The 27,457-nt window shown below is 36.1% G+C and overlaps 1 protein-coding gene and 1 long non-coding RNA gene across 6 annotated transcripts in view; one reads left to right on the top strand and one right to left on the bottom strand.

Moving 5' to 3' along the window:
- LOC129245096 (serine/threonine-protein kinase Pak) overlaps positions 1 to 20,152 on the bottom strand; it is a 35,127-nt gene extending 14,975 nt beyond the window's left edge. The window contains exons 1-4 of one of the 5 annotated variants that reach the window (XM_054883098.1): positions 19,887 to 20,152; positions 19,124 to 19,590; positions 1,766 to 2,092; positions 1,542 to 1,696 (exon numbers count right to left, since the gene is read on the bottom strand). In XM_054883098.1, the coding sequence (XP_054739073.1) occupies positions 1,542 to 1,696; positions 1,766 to 1,928 (318 nt within the window). In that variant the 5' untranslated portion in view covers positions 1,929 to 2,092; positions 19,124 to 19,590; positions 19,887 to 20,152. Of the gene's footprint in view, positions 1 to 1,541; positions 1,697 to 1,765; positions 2,093 to 2,215; positions 2,315 to 19,123 lie in introns of those variants that run through there. The other 4 variants (XM_054883090.1, XM_054883081.1, XM_054883112.1 and 1 more) reach the window with 4 other exon arrangements.
- Positions 19,933 to 27,457, top strand: part of LOC129245121 (uncharacterized) — a 64,679-nt gene continuing 57,154 nt past the window's right edge. Inside the window, exon 1 of the long non-coding RNA XR_008582399.1 lies at positions 19,933 to 20,032. This is a non-coding gene — a long non-coding RNA (uncharacterized LOC129245121). The remainder of the gene's footprint in view (positions 20,033 to 27,457) is intronic.

Consider the following 27,457-nt stretch of genomic DNA (forward strand, 5'->3'; position numbering starts at 1 on the left):
TTATGTTACTCTCACAAAAGCGATCAGAGTTAGAAGTTTTTCAAGTACAGCATATGAAACTGTCAGTTTCGTAAGGAAGTTTCCAAAAAGTTTATTTTAACATTTCTAATAGTCTCACTCCGACAAAATATAAAAATATGGTCATTTATTGAAGAATTTTCACGATATTTCTAATTGAATAAAACACAAATCTATTTTGAATCTTTTTAATGCTTTTGCTTTCTTCTATTACTTTTACAATGGTGTTAAAATTTCCACACCGCCTAAATTTTTTGATAAGAAGATATGAAAAATTAGAAGTACTCGATTCGCTAACGAAAGTGACTCGCCTATGCATTCGGATTCACGAGCTATCGTCTCGATAGTTATATCAGAGAAAACGAGTTCGTCTCGAGTTTGAGCTAAAATCGCTGTGCTTATTAGGTATGGATATCAAGTGCTTTTGGGATGAGTAGCGTATGTAATTAGTTATGCCAGTCCAATAAATAAGACCATGAGAAATGAGAGAGTTTATTATTATATTACATTTGATGTATAGACATTTTTTCTTGAAATTACAGACTACTAACGAATACAGGAATCAATGTATTACATTCTACTATTACCTCAAACTTTCGTAACATATTCTTGTCATTGTTTTAATTAAAACCTTACAAGCGAATAGTTTATAGAAGTAATCCATAACACACATACATATTTAATGCATTTCCTCTGACTTACACTTTCATTTTCTTCTTCACGTTCTATTGCTCTCATTTTAATTTATGTTCATTTGTTTTTGCTTTTAGTTTTCTGCATAAACGCACGGTACTGCAATCTTAATGAATCTGCGCAATCATAGGCACTTTCGACTTAATTTTTCGCCAGTAATATGTTATTAAAAACGATACACTTACTAAATTATTACAGTTAGCGCAATTTAACTTCAGCAGACAAAATATATGCAACCAAATAAGATTGGCGGAAATTAGACAAGAACAATTTGAATTTGTGAATAAACACTGTTATCTATGTGTGTTTACCAGTTAACTTTATCGGAAAGAATGCTTATTCTGCTGCACTTGAAAGTGTGAGAGTCATGATTGCGGTGAGTCAGCAGAGCGCGCCCAGGCCCATAAATTCAGAACGCTACATATTTTCCATATTACAGAATTTTCAAGAATCTTTTTGCTTTTCTATTTTTGTTAAATTATTGAAATAAACGCTGTCACCAAGTGAATATGCAGATTGATTTTATAAGAGAGCATTTTGAAATGCTACGGTAAGGTGAGAATAAAAATAACGCATTTTCTATTTTTCTCGTTTTTACTGACACTTTGAGTATTAAACAAAAAGTAGAAACCAATAATGCAGGAAAAACTCAAATTTATAGTGGCGTTCACGATACGAACATGAAGTATGCATATAAGCAGCAGAAATATATATGCAAAATTGCAATGTGTGCATATTAAGAGGCGATTCGAAAAAACAAACAAAAAAGGAAAATAAAACCAAAATAACCACTGCTGTATAAGTCAACATGAATGAATATGGCAACTTACCGTAAATTCCCCGGTGACCGCATCGAAACCCACATGCACAGTATGCTCGAAATTCGTGGGATATGATATATTTGGCTTAGAGTCTGTATGCGAGGGCTTTGAGCCTTTTATCTTATTCTTCAATGTCTTTTTTTTGCGATCAGGATCATCGGGTTCTGCGCGAGCGAATGATTGAAAAGTAATTGAATATAAATCCATTTTTTCTACAAAACATTCACACTTACCTTTAGGCAATGGACGCATATCGACGGGTGGCCCATCGCCGCCACCACCACCGCCGCCTACACCACTACCCGTGTTTAGGGAACCACCACCGACTCGATCACCACCTCGGTTGCTCGTCAAACGTACAGGCGGAGCTGGCGGTTTGTCCTCTTCGCTGGACATTTTCCGTTGCTGTAGAGTGTGGTTGTCGAGGAGGTGATGATGTTGTTGTAGTTCAATTTGTAGCGCTTCAAATGGATATTGGTATACCGAACAGTTGCAAACGGTCGGGCGTGCGATAGCAAACTGAGGAGCGTCGGTGACCGGTAAGCGCTCAACTGCGGCGGCTGAAAAGAAGAACATATGGGTGAGAATGGGAATATATAAGAATTAGGAAGTAGAGCACGTTGTTTTTGTTGCTGTATAACGATTGTTTTTATTTACTACATTTAGGCTTTAAAATTTACCACCTATAAGCTTTCCGACTAAATGGCTTTTGTTTTGCTCCTTGCAGAATTTACTTCGGTTCTATTTATCTTTTTAGCATTTCGCGGCCAGCAATCGTCAAGCTTTGGTTAGGACGCTGATAGTAGTGACCGCATTGGTGATCGCGTCACGTCATTGAAATTCGCACTTAAAAGCATTTGTCATATTTTTTTGCAAACAAGGCAATCAAATGAGAGCAACAACAATGCGAAGTCACAAGTTAAAGAGAATGCCACAAGGCGAGGGCGAGCGCGCAAAACGATATTGAAGACGAATGAAAACGAAGAACGTTGACGAAAATATTAAATAATAACATATATGGCACTCATATTAGAGAATATGGGCACGACACACACACACATATGTACATATATACGAACACAACAGGAATATGATATTATACAATAATATTTTTTGTTATCTGCCTTCACAGTTTGTTTGCCAAGTTTGTTGCTTGCTTATTTATGTTTCTGTACCAACGTTGTTGTAAAAAAGTCTTGCTGGAAATTGGAGCAACTTCGTTTGGCCCATTCCTGGTATCAGCAAGTGATAAAGAACACAATGGCAACTAAATAGAACAGCAATAACAGCATCGAGTAAATGAAGATATGGAAAAAGTTTAGTACAATAGAAAGCTAGATTCGAATAAACTCGTAACCACCATGGACGCGTCAGCAACAAGAACAACAATAATAAAAAACGAACTAGAGTACTCGCAGTGGCGGCATCGACAGCAGCAAAAAATGTCAATAACTTTGCAGTCACAAGACATTCCTCGAAGTTACTCTTCCGGTTGGCTTTGAAAATCACGGGAAATGCACGACAGTGCAGTGTGGGCGGAATGAATAAAGTAAAATGTATGATATAAACACGCACTCAGGCACATAGATGCATATATATGTATGTAAGCACAAGTAAACAGCGACACACGCACGCGTGCATAAATAAATGCACAAACAAACGAGGAAAAAAAAACGAATAATAAGAAATTTGAATGCGCGCAACGCAATGACAAACAACTGCTGGGCTATGCAACCGGCGGGTGGCGTAGGCCAGAAGATCAACAGCGGCAACCGCGTAGGTGACAAGAGCGAGTGCCCCATAAATTCTTTGAGAAAATTGTATTTACTTGATAACTACAATATTTTGTGCGTACGCGCAGCATTCAAGCGCCTAGCGGATAGAGATGTAAGTAAGAGAACAGAAGTGTCAATGATTTTGCGGCGGTAGAAATTCAGCAGATTCGGCAGCCAAGAAAATCCAAAAATCAAAAACTCGACAACCCACACGGCTAAAAATAAGCGCGCGCAAAAAATAAAAAAAAATTCAACTACGACAGAAGTATAGAGTGATTGAAAACAGCGGCAGTGGCAGCAGAAATGGAAGAACATTGAGTTGGCTCGTAGCGGAGGTAGCGAAGGTAACGATGACGGTGACAGGAGCGAATAAGAAAAATAAATAAAAATCATAGTGTCGAAAATACAATCACAACATAGAAAACTGTCTGTAAATTGATGTGCTACAGAAAAACAAAAAAAAAAAAATAACACTCAAACATAGCGATTGTGTAGGCGTACAAATGCTGAATTGACTAAATATCAAATGAATTAGAATCTGTATTGTTTAATGTGTAGCTCAAGCATTTTCAATCTGAGAGGTCATTTGTAGATAATTATGTAATAAGATCACATTAACAGAGCTGAAATGGAATTCCAAAATTAGCTGTCTTTAAATTTTACCTGTTAAGAAACTCTTTATCTTTCTTACGTGTCTCTAATTGTACTATCGTTTGTTGACTGAGTGAAAGTAATATTCAGCGGTTCTTCTGTTTTTTGTAAAGTGTTCGCCGTGTTTGCCCTTGTTCCTACCCATTAAAAGCTTTATCTCCGTTTGAGTTAAAATTTTCAAAAGCTTTGGATTGTATAGAGAGGCAAAACCTACGCAATCGTCTTATTAGGACGATAAAATCTTAAAAGGTTTCAACCTATATACCAATAAATCTTTCTGAGAACAAACTGAGGATTCAGTCACTGCGCACCGCGAAGCTATTTGAATAGGCTCGGGATTTGATCGAATGGCTCTTGTAGAATGTGCGATTCATCTCCATCTTGCTTCTCGAATACAATGCCATATGTATGAAGAAACTGTAAGTATCTCGGCCTAGAGTTGCACTTATGTACGCTTATCTCAGCCTAGTATCATCTTAGATTTATTGAAAAAAACCGAGTCTAAATGAAACAAACCTGAAAATGACATCCTTAAGGTCGAGGTGCATATCTATATTTCAAATTTCTACCGGGGATGCATACAAATTATATGCATATGACAAGATCAGTCTTTGTATATTTGTTTCCCTCCCCATTAAACTTTCCCATGTTGTTCAACGTATTTTCGGCTTGATCTCTTGGCTTTCGGGGTGCGTGCCAGTTTCTAAGCAGATCAAGTTTTCACTAACTCGCAGTTATAAAAGTCAATATCTAAATTTTGCCACAAATAAATTTTCTACACCACAGGACTGGTTGTTGTTGTTGTTCAGTTCACTATGCCTCGTCAGTACGTCATACATCACCCTGATGTAAGCTAACAGACAGCGCGCTCAGAGTAGCATGAGCGTACTGAACAGTATCTGATGATGCCATCTGCGTTATAGCGAGTAAAGTTCCTTTCGATATACGAGCAGAGTAAAGCGGATGCGACGCCCAAAGAAGCCATTTTGTAACAGATCTCCCGTAGGGAGAACTAACGACAAGCATGAAAGCGTGAAAGTCTCAAGACGAACGCAAACAGAGGAAAAGTCGATATCGAGTAACGATGTTGCAATTTCCCGATGCCTCATTGGTATAAACCAATGGATGCTTTCGATAGCGTATAACCCCAATACGCAATTAAGAGAGCAACCTGAACGAAGGTACCTGGTGTGTCTAAAAGGCATAAGCACGGCTCCACAAAAAAAAATACATCACTCTGAGCTTTGGTCTAGAAAAAGTACACCGATTGACGTCCGCACAGATAGTTCGCGGATCACCTCTTCAGTCCCGGCGGGAGGGTCGACTGTTCAATATCATCTAGTAGCATTGCATGGTTAATTTTCGAAAGCCTTGAATGGACCCAACACTACTAGGACAGCTCTCTCGCAGGGGCGGTACAGGTTAAGCCCATGATTAATCTGTAAGTTTATGACATTAAGTGCTGTGGAGATACAGTTCACTTTACGGAAGACATGCTGATGTGTACCTGGGATCAGGTGTTTCGTAAAGAACGGGAGTACAAGGGTCTCAAGTGTCTTCACTATGGAGGAAAGGAGTTATCGGACGATAGGACTCTCCTTGGTTGGCGGGTTTCCCAGGTTTTCATGGTAAGACCATTCTCCCAGCTTTCCACTATTCAGAAATTATGAGAGTGGCCATGGACGAGTTGAAGATCTTTGTGAGATATCCTAGTCACATACTGGTCTATTACTACTACCGTTCTAATTTGAAGCTGGTTTCGCTAAAGCCCCTTTGATGAGTTCAACGAAAAAAATGTCGTTTAGGTGCCCAAAGGAATCAAATTTAAAGAATCGTACGAAATTTCTTTCGATTCGAACTGCTAGGAAAGATACCTCTTAGCCTTGATGAACTTGAATAGCAGTGCAATTTAATTGCGCTCTGCTTCTTCATTTTCGATATAGGAACCCCTTAGCACAGTTCAAAAGCTTTTCAGAAAATCTTTCGCTAATTTTATTAACAATTTAAACGCTTTTTTCTCGAAAATACTTTTAGAGGCTGTCGGAAACATACCCCATATAAACATTTACAGATTTTCTTAAAAATTAAACTGTACCTTCGAAATAGCATTATGAAGAAATTTATAAGCATTCCAAGACTTTTTCAAATGTTCACCATTTTTGTAAAACCTGATATAAAGTAATTTCCGTACGTCCCTCTTTCGTTTTTGTTCTAAGATGAAAATTTTATTACAGTGCTTTCCGGTGGCGGATCATTGGGTTCCCGAGAGCAAGGTTTCAAATGCAATCATAACATTTTCTTGGACTGCCATTCCTCGAATGTCGTTTGGCGACATTGATTTGTGAGAGATATTGGCGTAATTTCGTTTTGGATCTTTGATAACCCAGCACTTTCAGAGCAAGTGACTAGATAAACTCTAAAGCAAAATCACTATACTTGCAGACAAATCCGATAAATTATATTAAACAGAGCGTTAATTGAAAAAATTAAGGAAGTATTAGATTACCATATATGTCTGACAGATTGAAAAAACCTTCCGTTTACATGACGCCTATGAGAACCATCCGAATGTAATATTTGGCCAAGGATTGACACTCGAACATTATCATTCAAAGTGGCGGTTTTTTATGCAGTAACAGCAACAGCAACAACAAATACCGCCCTACAATTCTTACCGCCCGCGCTCGGACTAAAAAAAACTGTTGCTTTTGTGGTGACGATTGCCACTGTCATTCATTGTCGACAAAAGGCAATGCATGCATGCGCATATGTAGGTATGTATGTAACTATGTAGGTATGTGAGTATATATGTATGTAAGTATACATGGACGCATGCAGTGGCGTCTAGTTTGAATTTTCAACAATGACGCTGGCGGCAAAACTACACTGAAAAAACGAGAAAATACGATAAATGCTGGAATCAGGAATCGAAAACATAAAAAAAATAAAAACAACAGAAACTTGAATGTTGAAACTGTGGCGGCAAAACTAATCCAATGAGATGGGACTAAAAAGCAACAGGAACAGCGGCGTAGAGCAATGGCACCAACATCAACTACGGAAGGACATACGAACATTCATACTCTTTGCATACAGTAACAAAGGGCGTTTCAATAGGGTCATAACAATTTGTTTAGTTGTTTAGTTGTTAAGTATGTAAATAGTAGAATAATTACGATCTGGTTAAATCTTATTCTAGGTGTTGCATACATGTTAGATTAAATATGTAGGTCGATGCGTCGCGAGCAACTTTGTGGCGTGCGGTTCTTTGGCACCAATTTTGGTGTTGCTGGCTTGATGGCACAAAAATCGACCCAACGTAACTCCATAAAAACTAATGCGAGGTGTTAAATCGCTTGAGTGATTGACCATTCGACCGACAAATTTCTCGAAATTACACAACTACCGACCATCCATAACTAAACTGTGCATTTGGTATTATCTTGTAGGATTTTCAAATAATACTCCAAAATGGTATGATAACGTGCACCAGTCAAGGTAACATGGCGATCATTTTCATCGATGAAGATTGTTCAATTAAATTCAGAATTTCTTCAAACTTTTGCAGAGCCAAATTGGAGAAGTTCGACCAGAAGGTTTCATTTTTTGAGTTAATTTGATTTTGTAAGTGGATACAAGCTGTTCAATCCAAATTCGCTTAGAGAGCGAGGATAATTTTCAGTTGAAAAACGCAGAATTCTGATAATAATTGTTAAAAATTTCAAAATATAATTTGTTCGTAAATTTCACCAGAAAAAAATTAACCCCTGACTTACGATTGATAGAAGAAAAAAATAGTAACGAGTTTGAATTTATATACAAAATTCGTACGTTCCGATTGTGGAACCCGATACATACACTAGGTATATGTGTGTTTATTTGCATACCAACGGTCGGTGCGTGTGAGCCTCACCATATTTTGTCGGCCATAATTTCAATTTCAATAAATTTGCTGCGACGTTGATAAAAATAAAATCCACTGAAGCTATTCAAACGTGGAAGCCAAATCTACTCAAAATATTTGTTGCAGCAACACAAAAGCGTCAGAGACAATAACAAAAAATCCAAAGACCTAAAAATGAAAGAAACCCATTTTAACCGAGCATAGTGTGCTATCTTATAGGCAGTGCCGGCGGCAGGTTACAGAAGCCAGGAGACAGCTGCGCGCCCGATAAGAAGGGCAGATCACGAGTGAACAAGTATGAAATAGTGCTATAGTGCTCAGTCGCTTTGGATGTGGCTGCTTTGGAAAAAATACTTATATAGTACATAGAAGCTGTCACATTTGTGAGATGCCACTGAAAGGCGTGAAGCGAAAGGGGCAATGTACCATACATAAGAAATATAATCAAAATACTGATTAAAAATCCCTTGGGAATGAAATGTTTGTGTTTATAATGTTAATGATATACTTGCAGTAAATTAAATCAAGAATTCAATAACAAAATAAAATAAGTAAAATAAAATCAAAAAACAAGGAAACTACTCATATCAAACAGCATAAGAGTCATTCATGCAATCAAAGCAAGTGATGATTAATAATATTATAAATATATGGTGAGAACAGAAGCAAAGTGTCGCGCTTAAATTATCAGCGAAAATTACCAAGTATGGTAGTAAAATACACAAAAAAAAACAAAACTACACATAATATTATAGCGTGGTAAATGATATGTACTGATTATGAGCGACCGGCGACGGCAGTAACAACGAAAAACCCCCGCAGGAAGAATTTGAACTGCTGAAATAAATTTATGGTTCAGAGTTAGTTCTAATATTACTGTAAATGCAAACTAGTCTGGTAATGCTTAGATTTTCAGCAGTTGAAAAGAGAGATGGAAGAGAGATTCGTTGCTTGAAATTAAATGAAAGTTTAGTAACTTAAAGCATGTATTAGGATTTCGTTTGTAGTAGCCTATTCCTCATTAAAAACCCAATTACAGTTAAGGGCTCTGTTAAGTTTCAGAAATATTAATCATTTTCGCTACAATCGAGTTAACTCAAACAGCTGAATTTTGCTTAAATTTGAGATCCGCTGACAAGAGGTTGACTGTATTTTTATGTAAATAGAGCATTCGGCAAGTTTCATATTTTTGGGTCGCATTTAAGCATTCGGGATTATTTACTTCGTCTATTAGAGATATTATACATATTTAGGCTAAAAATAAATTACTAATAAATTTTCAGTATTAAAATTCTGTCTTATAAAACTTAATCAATGATCCCTTTTTGTTTGCAGATCTCTTTTCTAGCTGCGCCTGAACGTATGTTGCAAAAAAAATTTTTATTTGTAGTACGGGCAACACTTTTGGCATAAAATTAACTTGAGTTAAATTCGCCGTTAAAGATTTAACGAACTTTAATATAATAACAATTGCATGGGAATTAATGCTTTTAATCAGATGTTTAACTGTAGGTGAGCATAAACTGAAGTGGAAATGAAATTAATTATATTTTTTGTGAGAAGTATTCAAGTTTTGTCACATAATTTTCTGCTTCACCCAAGGATGATTTTATTGGCGTTGTTTTTGTTGTTGTAGCAGCATAAACATTCCCCTTACTACTAAGTCCTTGCAAAATTGACGATGTCGTTAATTGATGTTACCGAGCTCACCTAACAAAACGCCTAGAATCCACGCTGTTTTCAAGTTTTCTGACCTAAAAGAAAAGGGTTTCATATATAATTGGCATGCACATCCATTGTTGGATGTTTGGCCGAGCGTCCTACAAATGGGGATACCTACAGTTTTATGCCGCCCTATGGCGTGTTTCAAAGCCGAGGCAATTGAATGTTATCCATTGGTCTAGAACTTCCGTACAATGATCCTCATATGGCTTCCAAAAAGGGAATCGGACCTATAACAGGAAAGTCTGCAACAATGAAGGCTAGAAGATGGAGTGGGGAATTTGAGTGGGTCTTTATTAAGAGCACCTGAAGATCAGACAGTCACATTGTCTACAACATTGTTGCTGTGCCACAAACACGGCACTCTCTGCTGCGTTCCCGGATATAATAATACTAAAGATTAGATATTGAAAAAGCGAATGAGATGGTTGGGAGAGAAATGCCAATCCCTCAGGGAGACAACTTTTTACAACCTCCGTTTTGTCACGAAGCAAAATATGTTAAGGTAAGTAAGTGGAATTACCACCGATGCATACGCCTTCAGTCAAACGCTCCAAACTCAATATTAGGAGGTCTTTATTGTCTCCTGGTGTTCAAGTATGTCGTTTAAGGAATGTAAATATATACATACATATTGAGCATTTAAAACCATCAACTCCTTAAGCGAATTCTTTTTTAAGACTCAATTGACTCAAAACGTGTTCACATGTAACATGTTGATGATATGTAACATCCGACGAACGACACCAGTACAATGGCCCAACGCCTTATTCTGACTATGACTTGGTGATTGTTCGTTTCGTCTAAAATTTTTTCGAAAGAGAAATCCGATCGCAGACGATCATTTATGAGATTGTTCTTTAGTCATATAGAATTAGACCATGTATTTATTGGGCCCGTCTTTTCATAGCCAAAGTTACGAATTATTTAAACAATTAAATAATACATGATATTATGTGAAGTATGTGCCATTGGAAGCTACAACTTTACTTCATCTTTCAGGCAGCAAACGGATTCCTCTGACGAAAAAATCGAGTTCTTTTGACTTGATCCATTCATTGAACCAGTTTGCGATGCTGTCGTAAGAAGTGAACAGCTCTCCAATAAGGCCTGACTGCATTGATCAGAACAGATGGTAATCCGAAGATACAATGTCTGGGGAATACGGCGGGTGGGGCAAGATTTCCCAATTCAGCCCCTCTAAATATTTCTGGACCAATTTAGCAACGTGTGGCCTGGCGTTGTCATGCAGCAAAATCAGTTTATCGCGTCTACCGTCCCATTCCGGCCGCTTTTCTTTGAGAGCCCGATTTTAGGGAGGTCATAATAGATGACACTCTTCTGATCCCACCAGATGCACAACATAACCTTTGCAGCATGAATATATATATATATTTTTTTTTTGCTGTCGATGGACCTGGTTGACTTGGCAGGCTCCAACATTTTCGGCGCTTTTGGTTATCTTAATAGATCAAATTTTCATCGCCAGTGACGATGCGATGCAGAAAACCTTTTATTTTTGGCCGCTCAAGAAGCATCTCCCACGTCACCAAACGTCTCTTAAAATCCCTCTCCTTCAATTGATGTGGCACCCAGTTATCTGCTTTCTGGACCATTCCCATCGCGTGCAAACGTTTATCGTCGGTTGATCTGTCAACATCCAGCTCTTTAGATGTATCATCAACGGTTCGAGATGCGCCTTCATCCAATAATTGTTGTAGTTGAGTATCTTCGAATTTTTTCGGTGCCCCTTCGCGATCTTTATCACTCACGTCGAAATTGTCACTTTGGGAGCGTCGAAACCACTTTTTACTAGTTGTATTTGGTGGAGCGTGATTACCGTAAATATTGATAAATATACGACACGTTTCAGCTGCACTTTTCTATAAAAGGTAATAATGAAGCATGACTTCCCGCAAATGCTGTTCTTTTCGGGACGAACGTAGACATTTCTGACGTCAAATAAAAAAGGATCTTTACGCTTTAAACGAATGTCAACTTCTGCGATCGAGACCTCACCTTCAAATCACGAGTTTATTACTAGAGCAAACACAAAAATAGTATCAGAAGCGACACCTCTTTTACCAGGGCGAAAACTTATTCCCTTACTCAATATTAAAAAAGAAAACACACTGAAGGCCCTTGTATACCTTTCCCCCTGCGTATAATAAGAAGCTATTCACTGACGCTGACACAAAAGCCACATAAAAAGTGGGCCAAATCTCATATCAGTTTATGCAAATAAATAAAGCTCTTTGCGACTGTAAACTTTCGTAAATTGCAGGTGGGTATGCATTTAATAAATATTGTACAATAGCATACCCCCCAATGTTCAATTGTGATCTAGTTTATGTTCGTATTTATATTTATTTAGTTCAAAATCATATCGAATTTGAATTTGTACAAAATAAAAGGAATGGGAACTTCCATGGCCACGAAATCACTAGTTCACAAGTTTTCGAACTAGTAAATTTTCTTGCTGGTGAATGGTACTCGTACTATACAAATGTATGTACGACCAGCGATGACAACAAATGAATGGGGGAATGACTGAGTGCTGCTGCAGTGGAAATTCTCGATTAAAGTGTGGTAACAGGGACAGCGCAGTAGGGTTCAGCAACATATGTAAGTAAAACAGCAATAGCTCCGGCATGTTGACGCACGCAGCAGTAGCGACAGCGAGTGTGATTCATTTTTATCAGACTGTCGACGGCCGTTGGTCGACAGCAAAGGGCAGAAAGCAAGGCTGCAGCCAAGTGAGTCTAACTCACACTGACTCTGACTCTGGCTTTGGTCGAGACCAGCGTGTTGTTATGCCATGCCGCCAATATTTGACTAGAGATATCACTACAAAAGTGCGGGAGAGTTGCAGGGATAGCCACTTGTATAGCAAATGTGTGTGAAACTAAGAACATTGTCAGTAATGTAAGTATTACTATAGAATTGCTATAACAGGGGATTTTGCAATTTACTCGTGTGCCATGAGCAGCGAGAGTATTGCTGCAAATACACCAAACAACTTATGTTGGTACAGATTGAAAGGTGTGAACATGTAATTAATGCGTAAAAGAGGAAATTATGAGTAAATTTAAAACTTGACCGCAAATGTAAATTTGGTTCGCAATAAAACGGGTGTGAAAGCAAATTGGATTGAGACTTATTTTGTAGAAATGGTTCAAACATTCATTAATATGAAAACAGAATAAGACGGAATGAAATGGAAACCACTAGATGGTAGAGGAAAGCATTGGAGGACTTCTCGAGGCCTAGAAAGAAATTTCCTAGTTTCTCGACAACTTTATTAGTTGAATGATCACAAATACTATACACATGTTCCTGTTGTTTTAGCAGCAATGATCAGTCCATGTGGTTTCAAAAGCTTAAAGCATTTTTCATAAACTTTCGAAAAGGTATACTCGAGGGGTCCAATAAACCCCATGAGGAAAATCAATCATTACACCTTTTTGTAAAAGTGCAAGTAAAATGAAGTTCGTAATTATAAGCCAATTTCCAAGCTATCAATTATCTCTAAACTGTTTGAATGCATTGTAAAGGACAAAATTTATTTTGCGGTTAAGTCTTTAATTAACCCAAACCAACATGGTTTTGTAACTAGCAGTTCTACAGCTACTAATCTCGCTGTTTTTAGCGAGTTTTTTATTTCATCGTTTTATAAAGGGCTCCAAGTTGATTGCGTATATACTGACTTTTCTAAGGCATTTGACAAAGTGTCGCACGAGACACGAGTAAACAAGTTGGTTTGCTTGGGCTTTCACTCCACCTTTCTGCAATGGCTTAAATCATATTTGACGGACAGACGGTGTGTGGTAAAAATTGATGGAGTTTTATTGAACCACTTTGTTGCTACTGCAGGTGTCCCCCAAGGGAGCATCTTAGGGCCACTTCTTTTTGTGTGACACCAGTTTAAGGTTCTTGGAGCATTATTCGATACGAAGTTTTCCTTCAGTGCCAACATTAATTTTATTCTTTCAAGATTGTATTCGGTTCTAGGCTTCATCTGTCGCAATACAACTGAATTTTCTGATCCGTATACCTATAAACTTCTGTTTACGTCATTTGTTCGTTCTCACCTAGAGTACGCTGTTATCACCTGGAGACCTTACGACCAACTCTCGATTAATAGAATAGAACGCGTTCAAAAAAAATTTTTTAAGCAAGCATTACGTTCCCACCGATTTGAGTCCCCTGTTCCATCCTATAATTCTCAGCTAAAGCTAATTAATCTAGAATCTCCCTAAGAAGAGAAGGGCAGTCCTTTCACTTTCGTTTATTTTCAGTATTGTTAATGGCATTGTAGACTTCCCAAATATACTTGAGCGGATAATGTTCCCCAAAGAAGTCTTCACATTTTTTACCCCTTTTATGAATAACAATTTTAAGACTAAATTTGCGAGTAATGCACCCATTGCTCACTCACTTCGAGACTATAATTCATTATGTAATACCTGTCTGCTTGATTTTGCATTATCCAGATCTAATTTTGTAAAAAATTTAAATTTGGTTATTTAACATTATATTTATACTGATTGCTAATATTATAGTTGCTTTTTTTTGCATTTGTGTCTAGTCTGTATGGTAATTTGTACCGTAGATTATTAAAATAAATAAATAAAGATTCGAGAGCAGTAGAGGAGCAATAAACTGAATGTGAACGGCTACGATTTAAGACCTGAGACCAAGAAACCAATTTCGAGCGCTGTTCAAAGAGATGCCATTTGCAGGTTTCCAAGAACGTGAGCATTAACTGTGTGCGTGTTAGGTATAACTCCAATTTAATCCCAAAGCAATGTGTTTAATGAACTCATCACTCCGGCACGAACCCGCCATTACTTCTTCTAGCCAACCTCTGCCATACACTATTGGACCTCGCTGATCTTATAGCTAACATTGTTTATTTTTCACGTAAGAGTATTGCATTTCCGCTGCCCTTCGCCAGGGCTATACAATTTTCTACTTCTATGACACCGTGACGATGTTCCTATCAGTTTGGGGATGTGGAAATTGTATATCTTATTACAACAACAAAAACATGGAATATAAGAATTTTCCGAACTAAGTCAATAATGGAATTCTATTGGTAAGTAGCGAATTAGATAGTTCTTTTAATAACTAATAATTAATATGAATTTCTTTCAAAGATGGGTCGCCCGCAGCATGAGCGGAGGATTGTTGCCAATCTTCGAAAACAAAAAAAAATAGTACATATTTATCGTTGAGTCACTTGGACGGTCCAAAACTTTTGTTGTAAAGTCCAAAAAATCCACTGAACGACGTGGTGGTAGAAAGAAAACGACTTGCACTACTGATAATTTAATTACGACTCTTCAGAAATCTGCCGTAGGATCATCAATTCTATGCCAAATCAAGAATACAAAAAGTCAGTGACAATCATGATGGACATAGTGTTAAACTGGGATAATTTAAACAGCATGCATTTTTAATAAAATCACTAAGTGTTTTTGTATCGTATTTATTTCTATTTCGAACCTGTTTTAATGACCACATGAATATTTCTTGTTTGTTGTTATAGGTTTTAAAAGATTATTGAATTATTATTTACATTTGCTTTTGTAAACCAAGATATAGAAGCACATGCAATTTAAAATCTTATTTATTTTTCAATATATTTACTAATCAAAGTTTTAATTTCCGATTGTATTATTATAATAGTTGGAGAATGAAAATGCTCACACAGCAAAGCAGTAAAAACAAATATTAGCAAGGCCCGAAGTTATGAAAACACACGCAGATTTTTCTTCTTTACTCTTAGCACAAGCAGGTACGTATGTATGTTTGAAATATCAAACATCAAAATGAAGCATACACATACGCCCCTGCAAACCCCTTAACGATAGAAGCAGTCAGACGTTCGTTACTCGTATTAACCACCTAACATGCTTGAAAAATATGCACACGTGCACGGAATTCGCAAAAACATAGACAGTGGAAGAAATAGATAACATGGCAGCAAGCAGCGATAGCGGCAGCGAAGATGAGCCCAAGTCACAGGCGCAGTTAGAAAACAAAAGAGGCAAGAACGCAAGCACTTGCAGAATGAATGCACGAAAACATCGCACTTGTGCATTACCTACTGCCGCTTGCCACCAGTCACCATCTAGCAATAGTTGGCGAGCACGCCGAAGTAACTAAGTATAGGCTGGAAGAAGTGAATACGGAACAAAGGTGTCACACATACAAGGTTTGCCATATAGAAAAACAACAACAAAACATATTTAAAAAAAGTACAGCAGAACATCAAGAATAGTTAGTGGGCTGGCTGGCTATTCGGCTTCTTTAGCTTTTGGCTGACTGGCTATACGACTCGGTTGTTTGGATGTCTGGCTGACTGCCGGCCTGCTTAACGCAGTCAAGCGCAGTGGCATTACCGCATATGCAGATATTAATGCAGTTGCAACAAAGGTGCAACACACTAGAGCGATATGCTGCGGTTCCGTCGTCGTTGAGATACCAACAACACTATCTATGCAGTACTGTGAGTTATACTATTGGGGCCATTGCCTGGTAGGTGCATTCTTTGGTGTCCTCTCTACACCACTTCAAGGAACATCTTTAGCATGTAACGCTCAGTTGTATTTGGGGTTAGCCACTACTCTGCTGCTGCAACAGCAACCCACTTGGCGATGAGCTGGTGATTATGATATATTTATATGTATGTACAGATACATATGTATGTAGGTATATTGGAGTGGCAGAAGTGGCTAGAACGGTGCCGGTTGCGGTGTTGTGGTGGTATTAGCGATTTGTACAACTACGTACATGGAGTTTATGGCGCATTGCAAATGTAAAAATAACAGATATGAATATGCCTATAAATACACGTACCCAAGTTAATTTTTTTACAAATGCACATTTGCATAGGCACATACATACGTACATATGTATGTACATTTAGAGATATCCACATGTAAATATGTATGTATGCATCTGACAACATTTAGTTTTTCTTTTTCGTACACATTTTTATCACAAAAATAAATCTTTTTAATAATATAGCGAACGCAAAGACGAAAACAACAACAATCGAGTTTTAACTGCAAACAAGCGTGTAAAGCTGCTCCAAAATAAGCTAACCAACCAAGACAACACATTTTCCAATCCGTCACCGTCCGCCACCATCCTTCTATGCGCGGACTTTTAGGGCACACTTGAAGGCGGAAATGTTTTCATTTCAACTTTTTATTCAAATTTTTTCATTTTTCTACCTTTTCTCTCAACTACTATGTACAAATATAGCAAAAACAAACATGTCATGCGTAAATAATTTTGTATAGTTGGTTGTTTGCAAAATGCTGACGACAAAATCGTCGGTTTGTTATTGTCGTTGTTGCCGTGTGGTAGTGGCTGTATTGCGCTTCTTTAGGTGCCGCCGGAACTGTACAACGGAAATGTGAAACCCGCAAAAGGAAAACTAACACCAACAACCACAACTAATATATATCTATGTATGTATGTAAGAACATGCCAACAACTACTTATAGTTGTTAAATATTAACAATAGACCACAGTCGCTATAATAATAAAAACAACATCAGCTTACAGTGGCTGCAGTTAGAGCACATAAGCGAGTGTGACAAAGCCAGCATTTCAAAGTGTGTTCAAGTGAGTGGACGGGTTGCAACAACATTAGTAAGGTGAGTGCACATACAAACAAGCATGAAATATTGTATGTAAATCATAAGTGGCTGAACAACTAAGGGCCTAGAATAAGTAAGTGGCTAAACGTCTCAACTGAATGTCTAAACTTCCAATAACTCAAGCAACGTCCAAAACACTTCATCTTTATTCCGATAAATAGTCGAAGCGGGTGCTAAGTCATTAGGCGGAAGAGCCGTTGGACTTTGCAAATCTGATATGCCTATGCACATCCAGCGGAAGGTTGCCTTATTTACAAGGCGACATACATACCTACATACATAAGTATAAGGTATACATATGTATATACTTATGTATACATAAATAAACATTTATTTAAAAATGCGGTTAACACAAGAACCATTGATTAAGCGGGCCGAACCATAAGTGCGTTCATGAATTTGGTGTCACACTTTGTTTTTACTAAATGAGCAATCTTGCAGAGAAAATTGTCAAGCTTACAAATATGCACTGCTGGCACCATTATTCACCACAATTCATAGGGATATCACATGTATATAATAAAATAATTGTATGCCATATATATGTATGTATAAATAAAATTTGTATATAATAAAACGTTTTTATATGACAATGAAAAAGGTAATTTTGGGAGTTATCCTTCGGCTAAGTATATTTCGTGCACTTTTCCTATGCTGATTTGTTGTTATTTAAAAATTTCCTTAACAGATGTTTCAAGACTCAGTTTTTTATTTGTTTATTGTATGAGCACAAAATTGTAAACAGCTGTATCTCTTGCTGGCAAACTGACACAAGTAAAAATTCATTCACTAAAAATTTGTAACTGGTCCCCAAAATTAAAAAGTTTTTGGGATACCCGATCCGTAAGTAGAAAAAGGGTTAAAATTCAAAGCTTAAACAAAATGAATTAGAAAACTAACAAGTTCTGAAGTTTTTAATTTATTATACTTGTTGGAATGCCACAGAGCGAATCATTCCAAGATCAATATATTGAACAGAGCTACATAAACCATTGCACAACATAAGAGACTTCCGTCAAATGGAGGAAGAGATTGTGCTGTGAGGTTCAGCGAAGTAGAAAGGGCTAGTTTACTGGGATTAAGTTGTGAGCAATCCCGCTGAACCTATTTCGAGGGAATAAGAAATACTTAGCGCTGACACTTACGCCCGCTGTTGGTTGTTTGGTGAAAGTCCTCCTTGGAGGAATTCGTCTACATTATTAAAACGATTGAAACATTTTACAAAACTGTATGTGTGCCACTCCGACACCTATTATACTTTAAATACATGAAAAAACTGCCAATTTTCTCAAACTTAGATTGGAGGAATTAGGCGAGAGGACAATATTATTTTTCAGGCCTAACAATCGAGAAGATTCACTCAAAATATACTCATTTCAATTCAAACACAAAACTGTTCCGCTTATACCATATTCTATAATATTAATATTTTGATTAAAAATACGAATTATCACTGTTGTTAGATAAAAATCATTGTTTTCAATTACTACATCATTTTTTCCGATGCCCATCATGTCATGCATCATTGACATTTGTCTGCTGTATGCAGCATCACAGGTTTTCAACAATTTGTATAGGTAGTTATAAATAGCTTGAACATCATGTCCTTAACATGGAATTTGAATTAACAATGACCAAACATTCAAACAAATTAACACAAACAAATTAACATTAACAATGGATCTAATAGTTTAAGGTTGAAAAATCAATTTAAAAGTTTGACTTGCGATGTGGTCAGCAATTAGCGGCAGTTCGCTTTAGAGATTTAATTGTTTTTTATCCAAATAGGCAAAATTATGGAGGTATGGAGAAAGGTAAAGTTTAATATTGAATGCGACGTTTTAATTACACAATTTTACTCACCTATCAAAATTAATGCAGAGGTTGGGTAAAACACTTGATTCCGTACTTGTTGGGCTATATGTGGGTGTAGGAGGTAAACTTCAGCATGGCTTTAACGCTGGCGGCTTCAGAATCCGGAATGTCACCAACAAGGTGTCCCACAAGCGCTCCAGCACAAAGCACAAGCGGCAGAGCGAGCGCAGTTGGCGGAAGCAAATTTGTAACAACAGCAGCTGGTGACAATTGCAGTTCAACTCTCCGTTGCTCACTTTTACCCTTTTTTATGATACGCCGCTTTTAGCACTTCACAATTTTTTCCACATTTCAACCGAACTTCTTTTTCTCTTTTAAGAAAATAGTATTTTTTTTTCATTCAACTTTTTGTGGAGCTAGAAATGCGTCCACTTGCTTTTCGGTCGGTTGATTAGTAGTCAATTCTCGCTTATTCTTTTACTTCAGTTTCGTTTTCCACTATAATTTTTTCAGCTCTGCACTTTTGAACATACCATTATGGTAAAAAAATTAATAGGCGAATAAAGAATTGAAAAGGTAACGAAAAAATTAAGAATCGCACATTCACCGATGAACAGGATGGAAAGATGTTTAAAAGGACGTTAAATTTGTCTATAGTGAACGCGGCGTTTAAGTGATTTCATAAAAATTTTAAGAATTTTACATACATTTTACTTCTTCACTAGTATTAATAAAAAATTAATTTTGCTTATACATTCGCGGAGCAGTTTTTCAGCGAAGCTTAGACGTTTATTGGAGCACACAAACACACCGTGGAAAAAATGAAATGCAGTCAGTTGCCGTCACAATTGGAAAAGGTTGCATTTAGCGTGGGTGATAATGAAAGGAAATTTCTAATGTCCCCGAACGCTGCACACTCAAGTATTGGATGTAATGTCAACAAATCAAGGTTATTTGGTAATGTTAAAAACTAATTGTATCTGTTTCACAATCAAATTTAATGTAAAGAAATATTAGCTGCTTATTTGAGCAATTCACAAAGCAACACCGCAACCAGGCAACACTTGCTTAGGCCAATTTAGCGTTTTCCTTTTGATCACATATTTCGTAGCGATTGTCAAATTTTTATTTATGTGTTTATATCTCGCTCGCACCTTTCAAAAAATGTCGCTTGCAAGAATGAAATGCATGTATTGTTCCAATTGGATTGCTGCAGGGTTGCATAGCGATTCTGTCGCCACGTTCAGTGGCATTCAAACAGTAATACGAACAATAAGTTTATGATATGTAAAAGTACATTCACATATGCATTAATTACCAATAAAACCACAAAATTAATCTACCCGTTTGACCTGCAAAATTGATAATCAGCTGTCAATACTGTTGTGAAAGGTTTTTCTTCATAGAAATTATTTTGGTGGAATATTTCGGTGTTTTCGGTTTGTTTAATTATTAACGATATGAAGAAAAGACAAGGAGAAGTAATAGCTAATTTAATTGCGTAATTGGCAGCTAATAATAAACAGTTGGAGGAAATCCGTAAACGACGTTCACTGAAGTTTCGAAAATTATGGCAGCAATACGCATTCGAAATTCGATATTACATTTTTGTAATAAGTAATAAGAGGACACACGTTCTTTTTCTGTAATATGAATGCATAGTTAATAATAACTAACAAACATTTTATTAGAATTATGTCTACAAACCTTTTTTCTTTGCCGACATTCATCTTATTTAGTTTTTACTTTGACGTTCTTCTTTACCCTCGTAAAAATTATGATCTATTACACAGAAAACACAGGGTTGTATGGCAAAAAGTATGGTTATTATCTAGAATTATATTATAATCTAAGATTTTGGGAGAGAAATTATGTACGGGAAATCTCGCTTTTTAATTACGGATTTGGAGTTAAGCACGAAAAAGTAGATCATCATGAACGTATTATAAGGAAACCTTTTACCTGCTTTAACAATCACTATGGAACTTTTATAACTACGTGTGCAGCGAATATCTTTTAATGGAGAAGATTGAACAGACCCTAAGTGGAAGCAATTTTTTGCCTACCTTTAGGCGCACGTAAAATAAAAACTAGGAATATTAAGGATAGAGAACGTATGTATATTCTACGCCCTATTCTATTTTATTTAATAAGTGTTTAATATTGTTGTATAGTTAAAAATAACAAAAAATTTATTTGAAAAAATTAAAAATCAGCAGGCGCAATCGAAAAACTACTGACGCATACTAGCTAAGCTATTAAATTCAACTTTGAGTGTTTTCTTCAATTATATTTGCACAAAGTAAAATAAAATATTTTTTTACTTGCTACAGCCGAGCAATTATTGTTATTGCATGCATATTTTTTTCTTAAATGATATGTGAATTTTCAGTACCTCAAATCCGATAGTTTTGCTTGTTAGCATATCGGTTATCATCGTATATCTTACTTTATTTTTTTAAATTTATTTTATTCAAATAAATATACATATATACATATACACACATAAAGATATATGTATACTAGGGCGGGTCGATTTAAAAATCGCTCATTGCTCTGTGAAAATCGTATTCTAGGGATCAAAATAAGAAACTTTGCCAAAGGAGCCATACCTCTAAAACGAATTCTGATGTCCCCCAATTTGGGTCGAACGAAAACTCCCACTTTGACCCATTTAGAGTGCTCCAATCGAGTCCAAATGTATGACCGACCTCCACTAACTTTGGACGGCCGATCCACCCATGCCAGTGGCACACCCCCTGGAACTCCCTGGGGGGTTCCCCATACAATCATTTCAAAATATCACCATTTTTGGCCTTTACATGAGAAAAGAAACTAAAAAGTTCGACCCAAATTGGGGGACATCAGAATTCGTTTTAGAGGTATGGTTCCTTTGGCAAAGTTTCTTATTTTAATCCCTACAATATGATTTTCACAGAGCAATGGGCGATTTTTTTGCCTCCCCACAAATCGACCCGGCCTAATGTATACTCATACCTGCCATAATATTTTAATGCATGAAGGCTGAATTGTAATACACTATTACAAAGTATTAAATGTTCCTATTCAAACGATTTTAAATAATTTGGAAAATAGTATTTATTTCGTACGCAATTTCTTCTGGGTACTTCACCATAACTTAAAAATTCCTTAGCATCTTCGGCAGTTGAAGACCCATCAAAGTCCAAATTACTTTCATTAGCACATGAACGAACTATCAATAAGAGGTCATGACACTTTGGCGACCGAAATTTGTATACAAAAAACAGCTGACTGATGAGCAGAAAATCATATAATAAATGTTTGCTTTTGTTCGTGTTCTGTTGAATGCTGAGAAAAAATTGTGAAAAGTACCCAATTAAGTACTTTAAATTAATAAAATATGTACAATATATGTAATTCAGTGATCTATAATTAATTTAAATAATGTAAAACTTCCTCCGTATAAAAATTAAGTGCGTGCAGCCTCCGTGAAAACGGTATTTGCATGTCCCATACAAAACAAAAAAACCATTTAATATTATATGATTTATGAGTTGATTGAATCGTGTAAACTTATTATTAGTATTTTTCATTTCAATTAAAATTAATTATTTCGCTTTTGCGCGTTGTTTGCAGTTGCAATTCGTCATTCGGAGACTTTCGTTATGCCTGGAGTGGGTTTTGGTAAACCATCCTCCGTGAGATGATTTGTCCATCAAAATCGCTCCTCCTCACTTGTATCTTACCCCCTGATGTTGGGAATCCGAGAGTGCAACTTATGGCGGATATAATCTGCTAAGTTCCCCAAACCGTCGTGCTGCAGTAGAAAAAAATGAGACAACTAAATCAAATCTGAAAAAAGTTTTTTCTGGCTAAAACTTTCACAGCGCACTATTTCCTCGCAAATTTTTCGAGTAAAGGAAAGCGGTTTGATTAAATTTTGTGCTAACTTGTACTAGCTTGATCAGGCTTGCTTGCCGTGCGAACACTTTTAAGGGGTTAGGGGTAGTCAGAATTTTCAAAAAATCGATTTTTTTTTTGCATTTTCTTAAAGTATAATATTTTAAAAATATTGTGTAAAAATTTGAAGTGAATCCGACAAATAATTTTCAAGTTATTCAACAATTAACAAAGGGCGCTCGGCCGCTCTGGAGCCGATAGCAAAACTTTAAATGCGTTTTTCTCAAAACTATGTTTTTCAAACTGGTGAACACTGTAACTTAAAAACCGCTACGTAGATTTCAATAAAATTTATACAGCTTTTGAGAAACATAAAAAACTTGTGCCTGATCGAAGGATTTTTTTTTCAAAAATTTCGATTTTTTTTAACAATTAACTGTTGGTTTTTTTTTCTAAAATCTGGAAAAAATTTTCTGAGGCCGCCATTTTGTTCATTTTGAAAAAAAAGCTTCGATCAGGCACAAGATTATCTATTAATAAAACTAATTTTTCTTGTCCGATTGGTTTTAGATGAATCTGCAAGGACTTGTGATGTTCACCGCAAGGGACTTCTGGAGAAACGGGCTTCACACAAACAGCGATAACTTTTGCAATTATTAATTTTTTTTTTGAAATTTTGGTGAAGTCAAGTTAAAACATGATGTTTTTATGCTATGTTTTTATTTTTGTTAAATAAATTAATTAAGTAGCAAAAAAAAATTCGTGAAAATCATCATTCTTTCGGGCCTCTGACTACCCCTAACCCCTTAAGAAATTCTTTTCATAAAATATGCATTGGTATTTGTAAAATAGTTTATAAATATTTTTTAACTTTGCACTCTTTTTTTCAACAACAATAACATGTAGGGCGGGTGTATTTTGGTTATACCCCTTGGATGGGGTGATGAACACACATGTAATTTTCCATCCGAAAAAGTTTGTTTATATTCGTTTCAACCGAAAAAGTGAACTCTCGTTGTTTTAAAAAGCCGTGACAGAATCTCCTTGCGGACTGTAGTAATTTTTTGTGAATTCTTTTTAAGAAAGTAGAGGTTTCTTCTGAAACAAATTCCACTGATGGTGAGGCAGTGTTTTTGGAATTAAACGCCATTATTTAGTCTTCACCTGAGCGTATCTTAAAGAAGTGTAAATTTATACATTTTCAGAATGATTCCTCTCGATTCAGCCATGCTTGAGACTCGATACCTCGAGTGCAAGATCAAAATGAAACTTGGTACATATGTTGCCTTTCGTCCAAATAGGCTGTTATTAAAAAAGAGGTTGTCTGTAAAGTCGGTTTACTGACGATAGTTTAACGTGATAACGTCATAAGAAAATACTAATTGAATGGTTGCATTTTTCAAAAGAAAATTTTAATTTTATTTGTTTGATAGATATTTTGTATGGATTTAGAGAATGAGTTAACATTAACATAGCATAATATACTTTAACATAACATAACATAACATAACATAACATAACACAACATAACATAACATAACATAACATAACATAACATAACATAACATAACATAACATAACATAACATAACATAACATAACATAACATAACATAACATAACATAACATAACATAACATAACATAACATAACATAACATAACATAACATAACATAACATAACATAACATAACATAACATAACATAACATAACATAACATAACATAACATAACATAACATAACATAACATAACATAACATAACATAACATAACATAACAAAACATAACATAACATAACATAACATAACATAACATAACATAACATAACATAACATAACATAACATAACATAACATAACATAACATAACATAACATAACATAACATAACATAACATAACATAACATAACATAACATAACATAACATAACATAACATAACATAACATAACATAACATAACATAACATAACATAACATAACATAACATAACATAACATAACATAACATAACATAACATAACATAACATAACATAACATAACATAACATAACATAACATAACATAACATAACATAACATAACATAACATAACATAACATAACATAACATAACATAACATAACATAACATAACATAACATAACATAACATAACATAACATAACATAACATAACATAACATAACATAACATAACATAACATAACATAACATAACATAACATAACATAACATAACATAACATAACATAACATAACATAACATAACATAACATAACATAACATAACATAACATAACATAACATAACATAACATAACATAACATAACATAACATAACATAACATAACATAACATAACATAACATAACATAACATAACATAACATAACATAGCAAGGTAACGACGCATGAGCAAGATAACGACGCATGTTTTGGTGCGTGCAGCTGGCTACATAGAATTATAAGACGTTTTCACGTCAAAAAATAATAATAACATTAAAACAACAGATATTATTAACAAACTTGGTTTTATTTTAAATTCTTCAAGTAAATCAAATTAATAATAATCAATAAGAAGGCATATGCAAATACAAATAAGTGAATTTATATATGTACATATGCGCATATACATGCACATATACGCTCACTTAAGTAGGAGAGAGCAAGATGTCGAACGTTGCCGTTCGTTTGCTTTGTTTGCTTTGTCGTTCGTTCCGCGCTTTCGCTTGCAGTTCATTCAAGGTAACGGCAATGAGCAAGGTAACGACATATGAGCAAGGTAACGACACATTTTTTCGTGCGTGCAGCCTGTTAAATCGAATTATAAGACGTTATCACGTCAAAATTAATCCAATCGAGCATTAACCAAGTCCAATGAAATAAATATGAAAAATGTAGGATTATTCTTACGAATTTCATTAGTAATCGTCATATGAATGACAAAATAATATTTTTATCAGAGCAAGAATCTACCCATTTGGGCAAACCAGTAAGCCTACACTCTATTTCATTCCGCACATGTTAAAATGTGGTTTCGCCCGAACTTACACTCTTCTATACTTGTTTTGAATAGAGCGATCAAAGTACTTTGGACATGGTCTGAATTTTTTCTAAATATTTTTTTTTTTTGCACACTTGAGCATAATAAGAAGCAAACTGAAAAATGTTTCAAGCAAATTTATTAATTTAGAGATTTCCTCAATGTTGAAAATTTCAGTATGGAGTTTTTAAAATCACTTCATTTTAATATTTTTAAACAAATTTTGTTTGACAATTTTTGGATATAAAATGCAACTGAAAAAAAAAATTCGGGAATTAAAAAATTTATTGTTCAAAATTTTTGGAAAACAGTTTTTGTTTTTGTCAACATGGGCTTATGCCGGGTAGATCTATGTTAACTAATTTAGCTGCTTTTCAAATGTTCAAATCTTCTAAGGCTTTTGATAGGGTGTCTCACACAAAATGAAACCCTCAAGTTCAGCTATCACTATCAATTTCTAAAGTGGATAACTTCGTATCTTTATAGATATAATAGACACTGTGTCGTTCGACCATACATTGTATTCTTTTGTTGCTTCCTTTGGTGTCCTCCAGGGTAGAGTCCTAAGTCCGTTACTATTTGTCCTCTTCATTAACGATTCATCCATTCTCCAGCGTTAGTAAATGTTTAAGAAGAGGAAAGTCAAGAGGCGGAAGGCGGAAATGCCTGCATCCTCGACCCAATACAAGGCAGACAAACCTTTACCTCACAAGGCAAAGGCTAAGGGACCTCAAATGTCGAATGACACTCTTCCGTCAACGTCTGGCGAATCATTCGCGAGAATGGCAGCAAAGGCAATGACGGTAGAGATACATACTGACAAACAAGACGGTCTACTGTCCAAAGGGCAACAAGACTATCTTCACAGCTATCTTTCGAAAGCTATCGGTGAGTTGAAAGACGCGCCGACTTTCGAGGGTAAAAGCGTGGTGGACAGCATCGTAAAGGTGCACTGTTCCAATGCTTTTTCCCGAGAATGGCTGGAAAAAGAGATAGCAAAAATTCCAGCCCGCGAAAACAGCATGTTCATTCTTGTTGAGAGTGGCAAAGAAAGGCTGGTACGAGCGAGTGTTTGGATTCTGGGTCCTCCCTGTAGTTCAGCAGAACTTCTTATACGCATCTGTGTTCAGAACAGAGATCTTGACACGACTCTCTGGAGAGTATACTCGTGCACCAGTCAGAAATCCGCTACCACTTCGGAGGCGGGTTCCCACCTGGTACTGGGTATCGATCTTGGGTCTTTCAAGGGGCTGAAGTCGAAGTACATGTGCCGTCCTCTCCTACATCGAATCCATTTCCGTGTCCAGGATAAGGTGGAGGACAAAGCGTAAATATACTCAGTCTCTTGACTGAAGTAATATTTACACAGATAAATCTGCAGCATAGCAAAGCGTCTACGGCTCTCCTGTGCCGTAGGCATGCAAAACTGCAAACAAACCCACACATAATACTAATACAAGAACCATGGGTATGT

Source organism: Anastrepha obliqua, chromosome 1 (genome assembly GCF_027943255.1).
Source record: "Anastrepha obliqua isolate idAnaObli1 chromosome 1, idAnaObli1_1.0, whole genome shotgun sequence".
In the NCBI taxonomy this organism is placed as follows: domain Eukaryota; kingdom Metazoa; phylum Arthropoda; class Insecta; order Diptera; family Tephritidae; genus Anastrepha; species Anastrepha obliqua.